Raw genomic sequence first — 22,978 nt, forward strand, 5'->3', positions numbered from 1 at the left:
CCTTTAGTTCTACTGCCTGTGCCCTGAGTACAACACACTTCAGCCCCATCCTGAAAGTGCTTAGGAGCTAGGGGAAGTGCCTAGGGGCTAGGAGTTGTTTCAGAACAGGGACTTCCTCTCCCACTCTGAAATGTCCACTTAATCCATTTTGACAACTCAGCCGGATACCAAACGGCAGTATTATCCACTAAAGACTGGTTGCACTGAGAATGCATTTCCCCCTCCTCTTCTAGGTCCTTGTTTTTCCTTCCTTCCTAAAAGTTCAGCCATGTTGCAATGGGATGTTTAGCTGGACGAGATCATTAGTTTCCTGATCTGGATATTGAGTACATTGCAGTGTGGTAGGAATGCTGCCATCTAGACAGGCACAGCTGCTGAAAAACTCAACTTTGAATGTATTTAAAAGTGCAGGGAATCATTTGTGTTTTTTTTTGCAATATTTGAATACAGTGTTTAATACAGAAATTATCTGGCTAGTTTTCTCTGCGTATAAGAACCACTGAATCACTTCTAGTGAGCTGTGTAAACGGACACATTCGATTGTTGATTATTATTAGCCTTCATTAAACACGTTCTCTTTTACATGTACGACCTACAACGACGTTTCGTTGTGTCACCGTGGGTGTCCACATACAGTGGAAAATGTCATCTCTGTTTTTTGTGTTTTTGCAAAGGGACTTCTCGACGGAGCAAGCAGTTTGGAACCTTCCCAGGAAACTATGTCAAGAAACTATAATGATGAATCCGGTCCACCCCCGCACCCTCCTTGGACCCTTCCATCTCCAGCACAACCCATATTGGACACAACCAACCCGGAGTAAAAGGAAGTTGCTCCTAGACACTGATTTGGGTCAGTTTTGCACTTTCCCCAGCAATTGGTTATGGTTAGGATTGGGGGAGGTGGAGCTGACTCTAGATCTGTACCTAGGGGAAACCTCACCCCGGAACAACACGCCCCCCACTATGTCGGGTCATCCAAGAAGCCTTTCACAAGCGTGTGCGACAACGTCACAACAAGTATTTTGTTTTAGCTCTAACTAGCCAACTCTTACAGGAGACTATTCCACTAACTAAACGGTTATTTTCTAAATGATGGAGGAGAGGTTGAGGAAGATCCATACTTTTGTATTCCTGTCGCCTCAGATACGGAAGGAAGGGTAGCCAAACAAGATGGCCACCTTTTAGTGTTGACATCTGCTCTTATTTGATTCATTAGATCTATTTTGACCCGGTAATGTAATAACTTGCATTGATAAGTTGATTGTGTAACATTCCGAAAGGTCAAATATGGTAAAGAGAGAGTTAAAGATGCCAAGTAAACTGCCACTCAGGATTGCCTTGACATCATCATGTCAGCCATGTTTCTTTTCCCTTTTTCCTCAGTGTTAAATGAATACAGAGACCCCCCCCCCCCCCCCCCCTAAGCATATTATCTGTAATAGAGGGGCTTGTTGGTATTTTCAGAGCAGTATTGTCATAGGACATTGCAACACATTTCAGTGTTCAGTCATTTGGCAAATGCTCTTATCCACATCGCCTTTCAATAAGCAACACGAAACAACCACAGCATTATTAGTCAAGAAATCTTCATCAGATGTTACATTTCATACACCAACGCAGGAACACTCACCTATTTCCCCAGTGAAAACGCTGATGCTGTGTAATCCATGATACCCAAAAGTGTTGCTGGATATCACGGGATAGGGTATGACATGTTTGGAGGCAAATACATTGATATTGAATGCACATATATATATATATATATATATATATATATATATCCATCCATCCATCCATCCATCCAGAGCCTTCTATTCGCACTGGAAGGTTCTGGATATCTGCCCGCTATGGGTCTACAGTCAATTCCAGTTTCTCATTATAGTGTTTGCAAACTCCTATATGGATGAGTTATTTCATATGTGGAAGTGGCAATCGTTGATATTTTATTTTGAACCCTTCTGTTTGAACAAGTACAGTACATTTTGTACTTTTGATGGAAAATAATATTTATAGATTTGGGATTTTATTGATTGGTTGACTTGGCGTTTTATCCTTTTTCTCACGTAAAATGTCTGAGTACACTACGGATTTTACAAGTGAAAGCTAGAATCGGATTGTCGACAGGGCTTTAGGAGTTTGATACCGTTGGAAAAACATATGCAAAAGCAACTAGTTTTCCCACTTTTTTCTGTATGTATAGATGTTTATAATGGGAAAAGTATTGAATATTGGTAAAACGTCAGATAGATGTCTCCGTCCATAGATATAACTCATGGAATGGATGGAGCAACATCAGTTTCTCAGCTTACTTTGTGTACTTTCTTTTATTTGAAGTGGCCTAAAGTGAAGTGTACTTTTGGCTCATTTCAACCACAGCAAATCCCCTTGCCATGTTTAAGATAACGAGACAATAGCTCACATTTGTTCCCAGTCAAGTCTGACATTTTACTTTTGTCAATATACAACAAACGTTCAGGTCTCAACAATAAAACAACCCTCCTTTTTGAAATGGTGTTATTTTATTCTATGACGAGGTTTTCTTTCTACGATTGCTGTTGAGTACCGTATTAGGATTGTTGCCACATTCATTGCCTTTGTCCAAATGGGATGTTTTACTTCACTCTAATATAATCAGATAAGCAGTGTAAATGAATGTGATTGAATTATACAGTTATGTTCCTGGAGTTGTTTTTCCTCTATAGGTAATTCTGACGGCGAACTTTTTTACTGTCCGGGATGAATGAAACGATTAGAGAGAGTGTCACGGCAATAGCTTATAACAATGTATTTGAATAACATTTGTTAGGCATACTTTTTGTGTTCAATGAATATGATTTATGACATTTGTTTTGCCTTTTTCGTGTGTAAATGAGTATGTATTCATATAGGAAGGACACTGCCCGCAGAACAATCGTTTAAGCACCTTAAATATGTAATTACTTTATTTTTGGTTTCTGTCTTTGGTTGGTTTTGTTCTAGTTTATTGTTCTCCCCATCCCCTTTTCATTCACTTTTCCCTGGGTCGTGTTCATTAGGCACCAAAAGAAAACGGACTACCTGAACATGTCCAATAAGAAATGCACATTTTCATGTTCTGTTGCAAACGTTTCCCGTTGCTATCCCTAATGAACCCGACCCTGGCATGAGAGAGTACTGCGTGTATGTTGGCTTTTTTTTTTTTTTTTTTACGTCTTTTGTATGGAGCTGTAAATCGATGACACGATCCACTGCTTTATAAACTTCTTTTCTCACCCACCATCAGTTTGAATTGCCTTTCTTTCTGCTTGTCATTTTTTTCACACCACCTCTTCCTACATCCACCTCATTCGCCTCAAACAGCCATACCGCCATATCCCTATGGTGCAAAAATAAATAAACAACATTTATGCAAAAACAGAAAACTTTTGTAGTGGGTTACACTACTTTAAGGTTCTCTTTATGAAGGGTACCTCAATGTAAAGTGGTACCTTGTAGTGTTACCAGGGATAACCGCTCTGGAGAACAAAATTGAGTATAAGGGAATGTACTTTGCGCACAACTTAATAAGGATAGACTGTAACGTTTAACATATTTCTAGTCTGCCTTTGCTACCACTTTCGGGGACTTTAAAGGTTTTGGACTGGAGACATGGAGGATCCTCCGCTCAGATTGGAGTTGTTTATATTGAATCTGAAAGGGGGGCCTACAAGTGCGGATTCTTAGCTTTGTCCAAATGTAAACTCAAGTGGATGCATTGCAATGACGTTCTTATTACAAGTCTTTCTGCGATAATTTACGATTTTTGGGGACTGTATGTATTCCTAATAAATTATGCCTGATAATTTCATTATTTTTCTCTCCTTGGAAAGTCTGTGAAAGCAGGCGAACTTCTTTTCTCACTGGTGTGACAAAAACATGGTTATACAGTAGTTAAGTAGTGCCGTTGTCCACGTAGGAATTACTGTACATTTGATACTGTATGCAATTAAACTGTATTTATCCCAAAAAACATAATTTGCCCCGGGATACTTCAACTGGTGACTATCAGAATAAAGACAAAGGAACCCTTTGTTGCTGGGTAAATCTGATAGATTTATTGATCGGACAAACAAACAAAAGGCTTATGTTTCGGCATAAATCGTCTCCATCAGAGCCTTCTGTTTAAGCTGGGCTGTAGCGCGTTTGGGTATACGTCTTTTCTATTGGTAAACTGAAAGGTTAAAGTTCACTCTGCCCCAATATGTATTGGACTGTATTGTTGGATCAAGACGATTTGAATTGTTCTATGTGAAGTAGGTACGTATTTGGAGACGTGTGTGTGTGTGCGTACGCTCCTTCTACATACACACACCATCCCAGACATCCTTTATTTGTGTAGGAGTCAGCTCCTCCCTAAACCTGTCCCCGTGGCAACTGTACAAACAAACCCGGACTGATACGTCTTGAAGGAGGTATGTTAGCCGTTTCAGGAGATCGACACTGAGGGGAGAACGAACGACTTTAATAATAATCATCATAATTGGCCATCCATTGTGTTCGTTGGCTTTCTTCCTCGCCCGTAGACATTATGGAAACAGACTTAATGCACAGACGGAGGGCTGACAACTTGAATAGATTATGTTGTCTTGCTTCAATGCTTACTGTGCGTTAAAGTTGTTATGCATATATACACATAATAACTGCTTGTGTTTGACGGATGAGTTAATTGCATTGGATATTTCTGTAACGGTTTCAGGTAGGCGTGAGCGAGAGAAAGAAAAATTGCCTCCGCTAATGGGAATGTAACCACCTCTGACCTCGTTTCTGTTAAACACTCACTGTGTAGAGATAGAGAAAGAACAATAGAGAACGTGAAACGTTCAGAACAGAATGGAGATTGGTTCATGTCCAGATCAGACAAACAGAAAAAGAGAGAGAGAGATCTCGAATTAAATGAAGAGCGCGAAAGAGAGGCGGGGAGGAGAGCCCTGGCTCTGGGCCGCTCCAGATCAATAGGGCCTGGAATGCTGCTGCGCCTGGGGGACCTCCAGGGCCTGAGCAAGGAGCTGCGCCGGCAGACCAAATAAGGGCAGGAGCAGCCGGAGAACCAGAGTGTGGAGGGGGGCAGTCGGGCTCCGAGGCAACCCAGGGACAAGGAGAGACAAGTGGGCCGCCTGCTCACAGACACTGGCCTATCGCCGCTCTTCCCCTGGATGTTCACAGGCATACAGGTGGAGCAAGAGAGCGAGACACTGCTGGAGAAGAATGACGCTACGTGAGTTGGATGAGTTGAAGTGTAACGAGTATCATGTTCAGAAACAGCGAAAGAGCTACTATGTCCGAGAAGGAGGTGGAAAGAGAGGGAGTCCAAACAGAAGTAAAGGAAAGCAGGAGAAAGTGTCGCCAGCCAAAAGAGAAAAAGAATGAGAGAGCGAGGGAGGGAGGGAGAGCTGCCTCTGGTCCTGAGTCGTGCCAATGACTTCACTCAGGGGGTGGGGTTTCCCCCCCACCCCTCTGCTAGTATAAAAGGGTACATGACTAAGTTGTCCCGCTGCTCTGTTTATGAGAACCCTGCTGTGTTTGGGACACACACACCAGTGTACTTCCAGCTACAGGAACAGAGACACAGGGACAAGGGACAGAGAGGGGGACATGCCACTGGACGTTGTCCTAAACGGCCCGGCCCCGTGGGGTTTCCGACTGACCGGGGGCAAGGACTTCAACCAGCCCCTCACCATCTCCAGGGTAAGAGCATGTGTACCTGATACGTTCAGGTTGACAACGGGTGGGTGATTGTGTGTTTACAGCATGTGTTGCATGTGTGATGTGTGTTCGAGCATCTTTGAGTGGGCCTGGTGCTAGGTGTTTGTGTGGGTGAGGAGGCAGTCGTAGGGAGGTGTGTGTGTGTGTGTGTGTGTCTTCCTACAGTGAACGCACACAGTCCGATATACAGTACTCAACCGTTCCACCATTGTGTTCTGTGTGTAGAGGGTTATGTTGATCCGCTATGTCTTAGCCTATGGTGTGCGTGTGTCTCTCTTTCTCTCTCTCTCTCTCTCTCTCTCCCCCCTCCCCCCTTTCTCTCTCTCACTGCCAGCATACTTGGCTCACCTTCCCTTTACCCTCTTGTCTCAGTTAAGTAGCTGCGCTAAGATGAGAAACAGCATGGAAGAGCTCAGTGTATTAAACATGACTGACTGTGCAGTAATTTTGCCAAAAAGGCTGCATCCCAAATGAAAACATATTCCCTATATAGTGACTAAGGCCCATAGGAATCTGGTAAAAAAGTAGTGCACTATAAAGGGAATAGGAAGCAATTTGGACACGGTCGTTCCCTAACATAGAACAGCTCAGATACTTACAGGGAAAGATCAATGGATTGTGAATGTGTGTTTTGGGGATGTGTGTGTTGAAGCGTGATACAGCAGGGGTCTTTCCATGGGGTGGGAGCATCCTCACACACACACACACACGCACACACGCGTACATGCACACACACACCCGTGTTCCAGTACATATCTGCAGCTTAGTTTGAAATAGCTGTTTGCATCATCTACTGACACACACACACACAGCAGCTGAATGAACACAGACGGTCGGGAATGGATTAATAGCTGGTGATCAAAGCGCAGTCTCCTGGCTAGCCATCTAGGTTGAGTTATCCAGAGAATGCCCTCCATTTAGCTCAAGTCAACACATTAAACTGTGTGTGTGTGTGTGATCAGCAGCATCATCATGTGTTTGTGTTAGCACTGTGTGTTTGTTTGTGTGTGTGTCTGTCCGTCTCTGTGTGTGCGTATATGTTGGAGTTTTTAACACTGGCAAGGTGCGTGTGTTTGTGTATGTGTGTGCGCGTGTGTAACCATAGGAGTATCAGTAATCCCTGTCGTGTGTCTAAGTTTAGGCCTGACACCAGGGCAGGGGGCTAAAAGTTACTGGGGAGATCTGTGAATCACTGACCCTTGGGGGCCACTGCACACCTGTTGTGTGAGCAGAGAACCACAAGCTGAAGGAGAGGAGGGAGGAAGGGGGGCAGGCAGCCGAGAGGGAGGGAGGGACAGATACTGGGGTCTCTGCCATGAAGTGTTTATTATCAAATAACTTTTCAAAGGCACTGCAGGTGGATGATGCCCCTAACCACAGATCTAGGGTCAGATTACCCAATCCCTAAATTTAACCTTAACCATCAGGGGGATGAAGTACAGTCTGAGTCAGTTTCAGGCACTTTTCACTTTTTTCCCGCTGATTGATTTAAATCTCCTCACATACCCTTGACCCTGTCCGTGTGTCACGTATCCCTTCATAATCCACCCACTAGACATGCTCTCATCACTTTACTCCCGACCTCTCACAAAGCAGCCGTTGATCAAAGCTTTTTAAACCTCTCTACGTGGTTTTATCAGCTCTCGTTCGAAGGGCTGCTCACTTGTAATGAGATTTAGCCACTGCCACATTCCTCTCGCTCGCAGAGCTTGAACCCCGACCTTCGACCTTGTCTCAACCTCATCTTCCCGGGCCATTTTGGTCAAAAACATCCCCTTCTTCGTCGGATTTTGTTTCCAAATGAAAGTGTAAACTATCTCCAGGACGGATGACGAGTGGTGGTTAAATTAGCTGCGGCCGTGCATTTTTGGCTGGGACTGGAAGCTGAGTAGGGAAGAAACTAGTGGCTGTGTTCAGTAGCGTGTGTACAGCATAGCGAAATAGAAATGAGTTATTGTAGTAGCTCCCTGTTTCAAATCGTTGCTTTCTCCCTCCTGAACACAACCCAGGTGTCCATCCATGCAGGAAACTGTTGGCCCTAAACCTTCAATGTTTGCAGATCTGAAGAGTGGGTAGGTTCCAGTGTAGTGGAGAAGCTTCCGCCATATTGTGCCAGCAGCATACCACCCTGCATACCACTGTTGGCTTGCTTCTGAAGCTAAGCAGGGTCGGTCCTGGTCAGTCCCTGGATGGGAGACCAGATGCTGCTGGAAGTGGTGTTGGAGGGCCAGTAGGAGGCACTCTTTCCTCTGGTCTAAAAAATATCCCAATGCCCCAGGGCAGTGATTGGGGACACTGCCCTGTGTAGGGTGCCGTCTTTCGGATGGGACGTTAAACGGGTGTCCTGACTCTCTGAGGTCATTAAAGATCCCATGGCACTTATCGTAAGAGTAGGGGTGTTAACCCCGGTAATCTGGCCCTCAAACCATCTTGGTCACCTAATAATCCCCAGTTTATAATTGGCTCATTCATCCCCCTCCTCTCCCCTGTAACTATTCCCCAGGTCGTTGCTGCAAATGAGAACGTGTTCTCAGTCAACTTACCTGGTAAAATAACGGTAAAATAAAAAAATAAAAAATAAAAATATTGCTTTTCACCTTACAGATCTGCAAACGTTTAAAGGGCCAAATGAAGAGTTAGGGAGCAATCTGTGACTGACTGTTGGAATGGATAGGAGAGTAGTAAAAATGATGCACATCCCAAGGAGATGCAGATGGTTGTCTAGGAAAAAGCCAAAGTTACAAATGTTCATCCTGGGTTATTTATAGGCCTATGAGTTAAGAGCGAGAGAGAGCACGAGAGAGCGAGAGAGAGCACGAGAGAGCGAGAGAGAGAGAGAGAGCACGAGAGAGCGAGAGAGAGAGAGAGAGAGAGAGCGAGCACGAGAGAGAGCACGAGCTCAAATACCAGCGAGGGCAAGTCACTTTATACAGAGAGAGAGAGGTTTACCTCCTGACTTTATACACAGAGAGGTTTCAGCCATGTACTTTGGAGGCCAGGACACTGTCAAGTAGACAGGCTACTAAAAACAAACTGCAAAATCTGCAACGAAATCTACTTTTGAGTTGGAGTTTTGGTATCGCTTTTAATTTGTATGAACATACAGAGCATATAGTTGTGGGATGTTGTGCACAAAATGCAGCAACCCTATCAACAAAATTGGGTCGTCAAAACTTTGCCATATGGTAATTTCATGACCAACCTTCTCCCAATCTATATGCAACGACGTGTTAGGAGGAAATAGAATCATGCAAATCTATGCTTTTATTAGAGGTTCTATCGACCAGAAGTGGTTAAAGGTGGTCTACCTCACTAGCGTATCAATTAGGCCCAAAGAGATTTGTTCAACTACAATCAGTCACATAGATGATGAGGTGGTGCTGATTAAGGGCAGGCCAATCTAACTACAGACAGATGACGAGGTGGCACTGATATACAGCAGACCAACCTAACTACAGATTGATGACGAGGTGGCACTGATATACAGCAGACCAACCTAATTACAGACAGATGATGAGGTGGTGCTGATATACAGCAGACCAACCTAACTACAGATTGATGACGAGGTGGCACTGATATACAGCAGACCAACCTAACTACAGATTGATGACGAGGTGGCACTGATATACAGCAGACCAACCTAACTACAGATTGATGACGAGGTGGCACTGATATACAGCAGACCAACCTAACTACAGATTGATGACGAGGTGGCACTGATATACAGCAGACCAACCTAACTACAGACAGATGATGAGGTAGCACTGATATACAGCAGACCAACCTAACTACAGACAGATGACGAGGTGGCACTGATATACAGCAGACCAACCTAACTACAGACAGATGACGAGGTGGCACTGATATACAGCAGACCAACCTAACTACAGACAGATGATGAGGTAGCACTGATATACAGCAGACCAACCTAACTACAGACAGATGATGAGGTAGCACTGATATACAGCAGACCAACCTAACTACAGACAGATGATGAGGTGGCACTGATATACAGCAGACCAACCTAACTACAGACAGATGACGAGGTAGCACTGATATACAGCAGACCAACCTAACTACATTGTGTTCATTCATTTTGTTTACATGGGACAGTACATGCCTTTTGAAGTGCCATTTGATTGTGATGAAGAAAGAGTGCAAGATGGAGGGAGAAGGAGAGAGATGGAAGGAGAGAGTGTTAGAGAGAATAAGAGAGGTGGAGTGTGAGACAGAAATAGGGAGAGAGATGGGGAAGTGAGGGAGGGAGGGGACAAGGGAGGAAGGGAGTGAGATGGAGATGGCATGCTTGTGTGGTGAGGTAAGAAGGATATCCCCATGTTGTTTGTGTGACTACGGAACCACACAAATATGGCACACATTTCTGCCTGGCTAATAGTAGATTATTAACAGCCGCATGCACCTGCTCCTTACTGATCTCTCTCTCTCCCTCTCCTCTCTCTGTCTCCATCTCTCTCTCCATCTCTCTCTCTGTCTGAATGATCGGGTTTTACAAGTCATACCGAGTTACATACGGGAGAGAATCGTAAAAATATACCTTGGCAGCAGCCGGGGTTCTCACTTCAAGCTCTCTCTCTCTCTCTCTTTCCATCTCCCTCTCCCTCATTCTCTCAGTTCAGTTCACTTTCTCAGTGTGAAAAGTGAAGACGTTGGCTTACTTCCCCAAAGTAAACGAAGACAACACTAATAACAGCAACCGTTATTAGAATCATTTGTGACAATGGAATTAATAATGATCAATCTCATGTGTCCACTCTTCTCGTTCTCTCTCTCTCTCTCTCTGGGCAGATCACTCCGGGCAGTAAGGCGGCGGTGGCCAACCTGTGTCCTGGTGATGTCATCCTGGCCATCGAGGGCGTCCCGGCGGAGGACATGATGCACTGTGAGGCCCAGAACAAGATCAAAGACGCCATCTACCAGCTCACCCTCACCGTCCAGAGGTCAGGGGTCACACTGTGGGGTCACACTACTCGCATGCACACACAGGAATGCACACACGGATATTAGTCGTCTCACATAAACACATACACACACACATACATACACGTACGCCAATACGCACGCGCCTCTCACATAAAAGCGCACGCCATACAATTGAGACAGGTGTACAAACATCACTGACACAAGTGACTACCAATGAAGTCAACAAACTGTCACTGGTTGGGTGTATCCTATGACACACATAGCTAGTCAAACACACATTCATGTTGGACTAACTACAGAACTTACTTGATGAATCCCAAGGTACCTTTAACACACACGTAGAACGTTCCATCTTATGTAGAATGTTCCAGAGCTGGCAAAAGACGAGCTCTGGCATTCCTGTTCTTTGATTTCATACCCAACAACGCCAAGAAAGGAGCTACACACACCCACTCTCTAATAGAGACACACTTATACACGCCCACGCACATACTCACACAAGTACTCTCTCCTACACACACACACACACGCTTTTATACTGTTCACACACCAAAGGAAGTCTATAAAGTTGGGTTTGATTTATGAGTGCTCAGCGCACCGTGGCCCAGCCGCCATGTAAACTGATGTTTTGTCTGTGGCCATAATCGTTTCACCTGCGGTCGAGGGAGTTGACAGTGAGCTCTTGTTTGATTGTGACCCGATTCTTGTTCCCAGACCAGAAACCAGGCTGTGGTCGCCTCAAGTCACGGAAGACGGGAAAGCCAACCCGTTCAAAATCAACTTGGAGGCTGAGCAGCAGGTGAGAGAGAAAGACTGTGTGTGCGTGAGTATATGTGTGTGTACCTGCATAGCTTGTATGTGTGTATTTGTTTGTTTTAGTTGTCTATATATATTGTCTATATATATTTGTGTCTACATCTGTTCTGGTTTGTGTGTGTAATTACACATATACAACTAGAATAAAAAGTCAGAGAACATCACATAAGGCCTCCTTGTCCTTTTCTCTCTCTCTCTCTCTCTCTCTCTCTCTCTCTCTCTCTCTCTCTCTCTCTCTCTCTCTCTCTCTCTCTCTCTCTCTCTCTCTCTCTCTCTCTCTCTCTCTCTCTCTCTCTCTCTCTCTCTCTCTCTCTCTCTCTCTCTCTCTCTCTCTCTCTCTCTCTCTCTCTCTCTCTCTCTCTCTCTCTCTCTCCGTTCAGGAGGTCAAACCCATTGGTACGGGTCACAACCGCAAGGCCCAGCCCTTTATAGCTGCAGCTAACATCGACGACCATCGTCAGGTGGTGAGCACAGCCTACAACACCCCCATAGGCCTCTACTCCTCAGGCAACATCCAGGACGCCATGCACGGACAGATGAGGGGCCTGGTCCAGGACAAGCCAGAGGGGTGAGTTGGCTGGCTGGGTTGGTGAGATGGTCGGTGGGTTGGGTGGGTGTCTGTCTGTCTGTCTGTCTGTCTGTTTTCAATCTGTCGTCATGGTGATATCAGTAAGCTGTATAAGCTTCCACTGTCGTCTTCTATGAAAGCCTCTGTTCATTTGTTTCTGCCAGAGTTTTCTTACTGTAGCTAGCACTATTCCAAAACACATACAGTGCATTCGGAAAGTGTTCAGACCCCTTGACTTTAATCAGCACAACCGTTTTCAGCTGTGCTAACATAATTGCAAAAGGGTTTTATAATAATCAATTAACCTTTTAAAATGATAAACTGGGATTAGCTAACACAACGTGCCATTGGAACACAGGAGTGATGGTTGCTGATAATGGGCCTCTGTACGCCTATGTAGATATTCCATTAAAAATCAGCCGTTTCCAGCTATAATTGTCATTTACAACATTAACAATGTCTACACTGTATTTCTGATCAATTTGATGTCATTTTAATGGACCAAAAATGTGCTTTTCTTTCAAAAACAAGGACATTTCTTAGTGACCCCAAACTTTTCAACGGTAGTGTATGTATAAAAAAAAGAATGCTCCACCACCCAAAGGACATCCGGCCAACTTGACACAACTGTGGGAAGCATTGGAGTCAACATGGGCCAGCATCCCTGTGGAACGCTTTCAACACCTTGTAGAGTCCCCCGCCCGATGAATTGAGGCTATTCTGAGGGCAAAAGGGGGTTAAACTAAATATTAGGAAGGTGTTCCTAATGTTTTGTACACTCAGTGTATATATACACTTAAAAACTGGGTGGTTCGAGCCCTGAATGCTGATTGGCTGACAGCCGCGGTATATCAGACCGTATACCACGTGTATGCTAAAACATTTATTTGTACTTCTGTAATTACACTGGTAACCAGTTTATAGTAACAATAAGGCACCTCGGGGGTTTGCGTTGCGTCATTCATAAGAACAGCCCTAGCCGTGGTATATTGGCCATATACCACAAATCCCTGAGGTGCCTTATTGCTTAAATATAGCATATTCAATCCATGTTTAGTATTATAGACCTGTTGATCTCTTTCAGAAAACTCTGATTAGATGACTTGGTGTTCTGGCTATGGGCGGTGACTATAAAAAGAGTTGTGTATACGAAAGGCATCTGCACACTCATGCTTCATCACCTCTAACCTCCTCTCTCCATTCTCCTCCCGTCCATTCTTCCTCTCTGTTTTTTTTCCCTCTCTTCACTTCCTTTTATGGATGTCTGCTGATGCCTGTGTTATGTGTGTCTCTGTCAGACCTGGGTTCAAATACTATTTGAAATATTTCAAATACTTTGGGTGCTTGCTCTAGCCTGCCTGGAGTACCTCATGGGTGGGGTTTGCCATTTTGGGACTATTTTATTGGTCCATTAAGCCAGGCAGGCTCAATAAAGCACTGATAATGTATTTGGAAATTATTTCAAATAGTATTTGACCCCAGGTCTGGTCTCTGTAATGTCTGGAGAGCATCCTTTTGCCTGATGCGGCCTACGATAACCAAAAGCCTCAGGGCCCTGTGGTGAGAGTGCCCCAGCTGGCAGGCATCATTTCCCTCCGTGACTTACAGCCCGTCCCTAAACCTGGAGCTGGGGAGGTCTGGACCCCCAGGCCTCAATACGACTCTGATGTTAAATCTGATATGGAGGATAGTGTTGTTATGACTACACTGGTGTCTGCTGGGCTAGATGAACAGTGCTTTCCATGGTAACCGCAGATCTCGGATGGAATAGGTGCAGTCGATGTCGATTAAGGCAGCCCCCTGCACCTCTCTGATTCAGAGGGGTTGGGTTAAATGTGGAAGACACATTTCAGTTCAATGCATTCAGTTGTACAACTGACTAGGTTTCCCCCTTTTTTTAATCTCCACAAAATGTGGGATATTTGTGTGTGTGTTTGTGAGCGCGTGCCGCATCTGTTATTAATGCTCACCTCTGTGTCTGTGTATTTTTGCTCGTGTGTGTGTGTGTGTGTGTGTGTGTGTGTGTGTGTGTGTGTGTGTGTGTGTGTGTGTGTGTGTGTGTGTGTGTGTGTGTGTGTGTGTGTGTGTGTGTGTGTGTGTGTGTGTGTGTGTGTGTGTGTGTGTGTGTGTGTGTGTGTCCGTCTCTGTAGTAGCAAGACGCTGAGCTCCATCGAGGAGTCTGATGTGTACCGCATGCTCCTGAAAGACCAGGAGGAGCCCCAGGAGCCCCGGCAATCAGGTTCCTTCAAGGCCCTGCAGGACTTCGTCGACAGCGACGGTCAGTTCTCCACTAAATATCTTCTCTTTCATTATGATTTGGGTGGGTAATGATATCATCATTCAGTGTGGATTCCAGGCTATAATGCTGCAGTCCCGCACTCAAGAAGAGCTTCACGGTTGCATATAATAATGTATTATTTCTAAATGAGACATATCAAGGACGAACCTGTCGGTGTTGAAGGCGTCGTCAGTGTGGGCTAGCTCACTCCCCCTCACACACTTCAGGACCTATAGTTGAATTAAAACCTCTAGCTATCAACATGGCATACATTTTGACCCCAAGAAAAAAACTTTTGGAAAGAGCCACAATCAAAAGGAAGATATGACTTGAAATCAGTATTTTGTTGGCCATTAATTTTGTAAGACAAAGTGGAACGTTGTTCTGATCTTGGAAAGTGGGTATACAAGGAGTAAACTCTATATACAAATGAATTAGTAGGGAACAGATTACATGTCTAGGCTTTGGTTCAGCAGGCTAACATGGTCACCTTGAGTGGTACTGATGACCCAGGTTTGATATCTTTACTTGTTGTTTATTGTAAAGGGTCTTTGGGTTTTAGAAAAGTGCTATATAAGGCCTATGAACAAAAACATAAACGCAACATGTAAGGTCCCATGTTTCATGAGCTGAAATAAAAGATCCCAGACATTTTCCATACGCACAAAAAGCTTATTTCTCTCAAATTCTGTGCTATGGTGATATCATCAATATACTGTGCTTTAGTGACATCATCAATATACTGTGCTATGGTGTCATCATATCTGTGACATCATATTTGTCTCTAATGCTCTGCTCCCTTTTGTATTTCAATATTAAAATAATTTAATATACTCCATGTAAAGTGTGCTCCTAATTTGTATCATTTCTTTGTATTCTTTGTCACAAATGGTAACCTATTCCCTATGTATTGACCTGCTCGAAGTAGTGCACTATATAGGGAATAGGGTACCAATAGTGTGTGTCCCATGTGTTGTCCAGGGACTCGCCCCATGGTGACGAGGACAGTGAGAGCGCCCATGACTAAGCCACCGGCGCCCACAGGAAACCTGCAGAAACTGCCCATGTGTGACAAGTGTGGAAACGGCATTGTGTGAGTACTTCGAAGACAAAGCTGCTCTGAGAATGTCATATAAAAAGTTGGTATTGAGTTGCACCCATTTCTTTCAGTACTTAAAAGAAGAGTTACGGCCTGAAATCCAGAACCTGTTTTGAGATAACATTCCACTCCTTTTATTCTGTGTCATTGCCAAGAACAGGAGGCTGCTGAGGGGAGGACGGCTCATAATAACGGTCGGAACGTTAGATGTCTTGGATACCATTCCACCAATTCCGCTCCGGCCGTTACCACGAGCCAGTCCTCCCCAATTAAGGTTCCATCAACCTCCTGTGTTGTCGAACAGTATCTTTCTTCTACAGAGAGTTTGCTTAATTGTGTTAATCATCAGTGTTTGGTCAGACAAAGAGTGGCAAGGAGTATAATGATAGCAGAAACAAACTGCTACCCAGGCCAGAAGAGTTACACCTAAAAAGTTCTGCCAGAAACTAGTCGCCTCTTGAAAGTGCAATGCGGGCTGTTTTTATCTCATTATCAAAACATTTTTGGGGCAACAATTAAGTACCTTACTGTGATTGTTTTCATTTAAAATAGTCATAATAAACTCTTAGTAAAGAGGAATTTCTCACGCAATAATTTTGTTAGGACTGTCTGGGAGTGGTCTGATTGGGGAGGGGGAAACTGAAAACTAGCTGTTATTGGCAGAGAGGTTTGGGAAAAACCAGGCCAAAACTCCATCCAACTGAAACAGGCTGAAATTTCAGGCAGTCTTTTTAAACAGCTCTTACATTAAAAGGGCATTATCATAATGTTCACAATTTGACAGTATTGTTCCAACCTCTTAGTGTGGAAATGTATATAAAACACAGGAAAATCACATATTTTTAACTGCACTGGGCCTTTAAAGGGGAAGTTGGAATTTGAGGTTGTACTTTTTAATATTTCTACCAGTCTTTAGACTAAAGACTGGCATATGAGAAATATGTATGAGAAAACATGTCATCAGGTGAGGAGCAACATAGCTGACAACAATGTACACTGAGAACACCTGCTGTTTCCATGACATAGACTGACCAGGTGAATCCAGGGGAAAGCTATAAGGGGAGGAGACAGGTTAAAGAAGGATTTCTAAGCCTTGAGACAATTGAGACATGGATTGTGTATGTTTGCCATTCAGCGGGTGAATGGGCAAGACAACAGATTTAAGTGCCTTTGAACAGGGTATGGTAGTAGGTGCCGGCCGCACCCGTTTGAGTGTGTCAAGAACCGCAACGCTGCTGGGATTTTCACGCTCAACAGTTTCCCGTGTGTATCAAGAATGGTCAACCACCCAAAGAACATCCAGCAAACTTGGGGGGGGAGGGGGGATCAGCGTCAGCGGTAACTTCAGCCTACTCCTGTTGTTAACTCTGTTGTTCTCCTATAGGGGCACAGTGGTGAAAGCGAGGGACAAGTTCCGTCACCCTGGCTGCTTCGTGTGCACCGACTGTGACGTCAACCTTAAACAGAAGGGCTACTTCTTCGTGGAGGGCCAACTGTACTGCGAGACCCACGCTCGAGCCCGAACGAGACCCCCGGAGGGCCATGACCTTGTCACCGCTTTCCCCTCGGCATAGGACCCTTCTCACACACACACACACACACACGCACCAGCCTAAAAACTCTGTCTGCCAGTGAGGCACCTTTGATTGTAACTGTTTGTGTCTGTGTTCTTCTGTGTTCTCTATTGTCTGTATGCTCTGTTTTGCACAAATCCTGAGAGTGCATTTGTTTGTGAATACACTTACATGTATACTACTCTCTTCCTTCAAATAAAGGGGGTTTTGACTCCATGTTGTGGAAATGCCTCATATGGTCTTTCTCTTCATCCCTTTCCTGAGCTGGCTGACTGACTGACTGACTGACTGACAGGCAGACACACTAGATGAAGTGCTGGCACGTCACAGTGTCACAAAGGGCACTGAGAGCCCCTCAAGAGGGTGGACGGCGAGGAGCTTTGAATGTGTCACCTTCCCCGGGTCAGCTGCTATTCCTCACGGGGTGTCACGGTGGGCATAAAGGGTACTATCTGTTTACGATCTGGGATTTGGCATCCGGCCAGACGGTGAGCCTCAATGAATGAGTTGTAAGGTCAGCAAGTGTTTGGGTGACAGCTGAAAGGGATGAACGCGAGGACGGACAACTGTGATTAGACAAAAACGAATGAGATTTTTTTTAAAGTTACACGTCTTCTGTTGGTTGAGCTTGTCATACACCTACTATGTGCATGTCGCTGAAGTGAAGTGAACCTAATTCATGTCGCTAGCTTACATTATTTAAACCTTTATCCCGAAGAGACTATACTTTCCCCTAGTGTTCAGTAGCCATCCCAACAGCTGTGTGGGTGAAGGAATTAATGGATATGAAGTAGTAGTCTGAAAAGACACGTTGGTCCTGGAAGTGTAAATGAAGTCACAATAACAGTCAATGACATTTTTGTTTTGCGTGCTCTTTTCAAAAAAGTTAACTCGGAGAGGGGTTATGAGATAAGTCGACAGTGATGTAGCCTATATCCTTCCACCAGTTGTGAGAGGCCTATAAAACCGGCCCTGGCTCCAATAATAACCCAAAGACCCCAGCTAAATAATGTACCATCGGCCCAGTGAATCAGACACTGATAAAAAAAAGTCATCTTGTGTGACTTTTGTAGATCACTTTTCAGTTCCCACACATTTAGGTGGGCTCAAGTGTCACGTCCCTCTTTTTCTAGATGACGCCAGATGTTTTCTCAGTGGGGCAAAACATCACAGACATTTGACAGGGTGAGATCACAGGTAAGTTGATCCCGTTGGCTATAACCGTAAAAGGAAAAGGGTACCTTGGCAAGCGTCTGTATTACAACATGGCATAAGGTTGAGAAGTGTTGGCACAAAATACAACAGCCCAGTTGTCCATGAAATGTTGTAAACAGGCCTTTAATAGGCCTACTATAGAACAATATCTAATTTGAAGCATACAGATATTTCTTAAGAAGAGACTAAGCATATGTATAGATTAGACATGACTTGTTAAAATGGCAAAAGGTTCAGTCTCAAAAGTCACAAATTGAGAAGGGTGTAAAAATGGTGTGTGAAAGAAATGTTGATGCTAAACTTCGTGCTCCCTAATAAATCATTGCGTAATGCTACCATGGCAATCGGAGTTCTGATTTCCCTAAAATTCTATCCAAACTCTGATTGGAACCAGAACGCCGGTTACCATGGTAACATTACGCTATGATATATTAGGGAGCACGAAGTTTAGCAAGTCTTGAAACTAATGAGCTACGATTATTAATTAGCAGTTTGAACGTGTCATGTTCAAGCAAACAGAGTTTCTGCAGAGGGTAAGTTATTATTGATTTACCGTTTGACTATGTTTTACTATAACGTTCGCTAATTACCTAGCAAACAACGACTGGCTTTGACTAGCTACAGTAACGTTAGCTAGCTAAGTTAGTTAGCTAACTTTAGCTATCTACAGTCGCCTTGTAGCTGGCTTTTTAACCCAGTAATGTTGATAGCCTTGAGTCTTAACATGAGAGGTCTAGCTGGAACATTAGCTAAGCTATCCTAAATTAAATGGCATTTAATCCCTGCTCATTAATGTTTTAGGTTACTGTCAATGACTGCAATACAAGGCCCATTCCTGTTCAGGGACCAAACGTGCTGTCATCTAGCTATCACCCCAGATAGCATCAGCAGCTTGAGAAGGCTCCTGCACACCCGAGGCCCCTCTGTCTCCAAGAGAACAAGGTTGAATGTTAATAATGAGGACATATCATGTCCTGCATTTAAGCTAGGAATTTCTATGTTATGACATTGTTTGATGATAGTTACAAAGAATATAGCCTAGGCTTTCATTATGAAATACGTCAAGTGTTCGATATGCTAAGTCTACTTGTTGGAGAGTAGGCTAATTAAGAATGGCTGCTGAATATGTATGTACAAATCTGTGTTAAACCCACGATAATATTTTATTATTGACCTCACTCATTCCTTGCACTCATTTCAGGTTGAGTGGAGCACACTGGTTTCACAGCACATGGAGATAACACAGCCTCTTCGTAATTGTAACAGCAAATCAGGGATATCTTCAGAAAAGTTTAACAATGTTTCATTGATGAAAGAAACAAATGGATCAGAGACGCGTAGAGCGTCCTACAGGCAATCAGCGACGGCGTTCGACTCTGCCTGCTCCCCAAGACGCAGTGACTCAGGAGACCGAGCTCTCGTGACAAACTATACATCTGAGATGATAGTCGATTTGGAGAATACGGTGGACAGACTGAAAAACGCTCTGGTGTCACTGGAGGAGGGAAACTGGAGGACCGAATGGCCTCGCTGGCAAGGGAGGTCAGCCGCCTCACGAACGAGCTGGATATGAGCTGGGCCGAACTCCATCGGCCGGGGGCCAGGAGGAGAAGCTCCCTTGAGGGAAGCACGACTAGGGACGGCAGCCCTCTGGCCTCGTCGGGCAACAAACACCCAGCCGAACGCATCCTGGACAGCGTGGGGAAAGAGTTCAAGGCCATGTCGGGCTCCGTGGCCCATCTCAAAGAGGAGAACAAGACACTACGAGAGAACCTCAAGCAGAGTGTCAAGAGGGGTGAGGAGGCAGAGGGCAGTGCCAAGCAGCTGAGGGAATTGCAGGCCATATTGGAAAGCTGCCTGCTCACGGTGCAGCAGGAGAAAGACCTGCTAACGCTGGAGGTGAGGCAGCTCCACCAGGAGTACATTGATCTCAGCAGTAGCATCTCGCTGCAACAGAGAGAGGAGCACCGTCACCACTACCGGGATATTAGCAGGGTCACATGAGGTGATTGATGGTGGAGCCAGGCAGCAAGAGAGTCCAAGGCAGCCTCTGAACAGCAGCCCTATTACCAGAGAAATGCTGGATGGCCCTGTGAGTAAGGTTAAAAGCTAACAGAAGATGACCATTTTAAAAGTAGAGACATAACCACTAGTCGTCCTGGAGCTCATCATTTGAATGACTTTCTTTTTCTTTGGACTGTGTAGGCGGAGAGGCAATTGACCATATAAGGAAGCGTTTCGAGGAGGAGCAGAGAGCCCAGAGGTACAAAAACATCATCAATCAGAATGAATGAGGCTGTAGCTGGATCAGTGGGCCAGGCAGACTTGATGTTGACCTCTACCTCCCGTACCACGTCCTGTGTGACAGAGGAGTCAGGAGGTGTCAAACATACTGTAGCTTACCGTAGAGCTCTCTGCACCACTTCACCAACAATATGCCCGTCACAAAGTCATGTACCATATGCACTGTATAGATTTGAATTCCCTAATTTTATATTATGCTTTTCAAAATATTTTGTCAGTGTTATCATTTCTGATGTTTTTTACTTGAGAATTCGAGCTACTGTAGATAAATGGCATATCAAGGCTATTTGTGGCTAGGGTCGGGACGATGCCAGTATTACCATACTCGTTAGTAATGTGGCAAGGAAACAAAACATGAAGCGGATTTCACTTCTTTAGGAAAACAGCCCTGATGTTGGAAACAAACATCATTATGTTGTCATCCAGAGTCACATGTATTTATTTTCCAAGCTATAGCACATAAAATGTTATATCTAACAGGTTTTTAAAGGACCAAAGAGTTTGGTCTGCTTCATGTTTTCATTTCTGTCATGGGGAAAAAATATTGTGATAGCGGTCTAAGGCACTGCATTTCAGTGCAAGAGGCAATGGTTCGAATCCAGGCTGAATCACATTCGGGGTTTGGCCGGGGTAGGCCATCATTGTAAATAAGAATTTGTTCTTAACTGACTTGCCGAGTTAAATAAAAAATTTAAAAATGGCATCCCGGCTCTATTTGTTGCCGTTGTGCAGCACATACTCCATGTAGTTTCATTTGGAGAAGGTCAGGATATTTTTGGACAGTAGGGGGTGCTGTTGTATCATTCATGAGCCACCTCTCTATTAGACCTCAACAGCCAAAAGGGGTCATCACAGTTTATGTTGGTAGTATGTAGTCTGCTGTATGCATCATTCATACTAACATGTCTAATAAACATGCACTGGGCATTACAATCCAGTTGGTGAAGTTTTATATTTGATTCCCTTGTTTATAGGCAGGCCTAGTATTAGTGTTTGCTATTTTGCACCCAAAGACCCAATAAGTCAGATGGAAACCCACCATTTGAGTTAACACTTTATTTGGATAGTCTGTAGAGCATCTACAGATGGACTATCAGTAACATTTCAACTAACAATCTCCTAACCGTAGCAGTATAGCATAACGATCTGCAGAGATTCTACAGATGGACTATCTGCACTATTCTAATAAGGTGTGACCCGTTTTGACTCCTTATGGTTACACAGATGGCAGATGAGCACATTGGGATTCTGTATACCCCGCTAGCCATGCCATGCTAATCATTGGATGGCTTTTGTGGGACTATATGACTCGCATCTCAGCGTCTCTTGAGGCTTTCATTCTTGTCCGCTACCCATCTGTCTGGCAGAAAGAGTTTGTTGTGTTGCATTGTTGTCATCAGGCCACTTATGCTTAGCTACTCTTGCCAACTTTAGTCTATTTAGTCATTTCCAGGAAGTAAGAACCCCATTCTTTGACAGAATCAATACATATTTATTTTTCTCCACCCGAAAACATGTTTTACTTCCTGACTTGTCCGATACCCATTTGTCTGGCAGAAGGACCGATCTATTGCGTTGTCATCAGGCCACTTATCCTGAGCAACTTTAGTCCATTGGGTAATTTCACAAAGTAAGAACTCCATCGTTTGACAGAATCAATACTTTTCTTTTTTTTGTTATGTGTCCCGGGAAACATATTTTTCATCTCATGACATTCATTCTCTCACTGATGTAACTGCTGCAGTCATTTCATGCTACAGTCAGCATGTGAGTCAATTAATAACTCTTTAATGTATATCTGTCGTAAGAAAATATTATATGGGCATTTGATATCGATTCTGTTTCACAAATGTATAACTCCCATTCTGTCAATGGATTCATAGACTTTGACTTCAAAATGTTAGATGGATGGAAAGCAAAGTGGTAAGTGATCAACTTTACTGCTTGCATCCTAATGTAATTCCGTAGTGAACACAGACAGTATCAAAGGGGAAATGACATACGTCTTAAACCCCATTGCTCATGTTCTTCAGACTTGATTTAGAACGGGGGCAGCTCCCCCCCGGGCTCCGCTCTCTGTAAGCCGCAGGTCAATAACTTTCGACAGCCTGATAAACCATTATTGGCTTACGTGCTGAATGGCCCATGAATGAGTTACTAAAAACAGAGGCATTGAACCAATCCCCGCCACACAACCGCGGTGATGGACTAAGAAACAGGAAGAAAGGACAGCCTCTTAAATGATCCAGAAATATAGTGAGGACATGAGACTGTTTCCTGCAACCGAAGGCGAGGGAGGGGTTCCGGATCTGTCCTGGACTGTCTAATAATATAGCGTGCATATATATGTGCCAGAGTTGCAATATACACTGACTGTACAAAACATTAGGAACATCCTAATATTGCGTTGCACCCCCTTTTGCCCTCAGAACAGTCTCAATTTGTCGGGGCATGGACTCTAC

General features: G+C 44.2%; 3 protein-coding genes across 5 annotated transcripts in view; all 3 read left to right on the top strand.

The window, feature by feature from the left end:
* LOC139579024 (sorbin and SH3 domain-containing protein 2-like) overlaps nucleotides 1-3,826 on the top strand; it is a 104,235-nt gene extending 100,409 nt beyond the window's left edge. For 2 of the 3 annotated variants that reach the window (XM_071407235.1, XM_071407237.1), the window contains one exon: nucleotides 675-3,826. In XM_071407235.1, coding sequence (XP_071263336.1) covers nucleotides 675-736 — 62 coding nt within the window. In that variant the 3' untranslated portion in view covers nucleotides 737-3,826. The remainder of the gene's footprint in view (nucleotides 1-674) is intronic. The other variant, XM_071407236.1, reaches the window with a different exon arrangement.
* A 1,615-nt stretch (nucleotides 3,827-5,441) lies between these two features.
* LOC139579026 (PDZ and LIM domain protein 3-like) lies at nucleotides 5,442-17,224 on the top strand. Its single transcript, XM_071407238.1, has 7 exons — nucleotides 5,442-5,703; nucleotides 10,528-10,679; nucleotides 11,377-11,461; nucleotides 11,859-12,046; nucleotides 14,197-14,324; nucleotides 15,306-15,417; nucleotides 16,808-17,224. Exons 1-7 carry the CDS (start codon nucleotides 5,521-5,523, stop codon nucleotides 16,995-16,997), a joined length of 1,038 nt encoding a protein of 345 aa, XP_071263339.1. The 5' UTR covers nucleotides 5,442-5,520; the 3' UTR covers nucleotides 16,998-17,224.
* Nucleotides 17,225-18,653: 1,429 nt separating this feature from the next.
* LOC139579028 (coiled-coil domain-containing protein 110-like) lies at nucleotides 18,654-21,434 on the top strand. The gene is made up of 3 exons (XM_071407240.1): nucleotides 18,654-18,745; nucleotides 19,014-19,154; nucleotides 19,414-21,434. Exon 3 carries the CDS (start codon nucleotides 19,734-19,736, stop codon nucleotides 20,214-20,216), a length of 483 nt encoding a protein of 160 aa, XP_071263341.1. The 5' UTR covers nucleotides 18,654-18,745; nucleotides 19,014-19,154; nucleotides 19,414-19,733; the 3' UTR covers nucleotides 20,217-21,434.
* The last annotated feature ends 1,544 nt before the right edge of the window (nucleotides 21,435-22,978 follow it).

Source organism: Salvelinus alpinus, chromosome 6 (assembly GCF_045679555.1).
Source record: "Salvelinus alpinus chromosome 6, SLU_Salpinus.1, whole genome shotgun sequence".
Taxonomy (NCBI): Eukaryota; Metazoa; Chordata; class Actinopteri; order Salmoniformes; family Salmonidae; genus Salvelinus; species Salvelinus alpinus.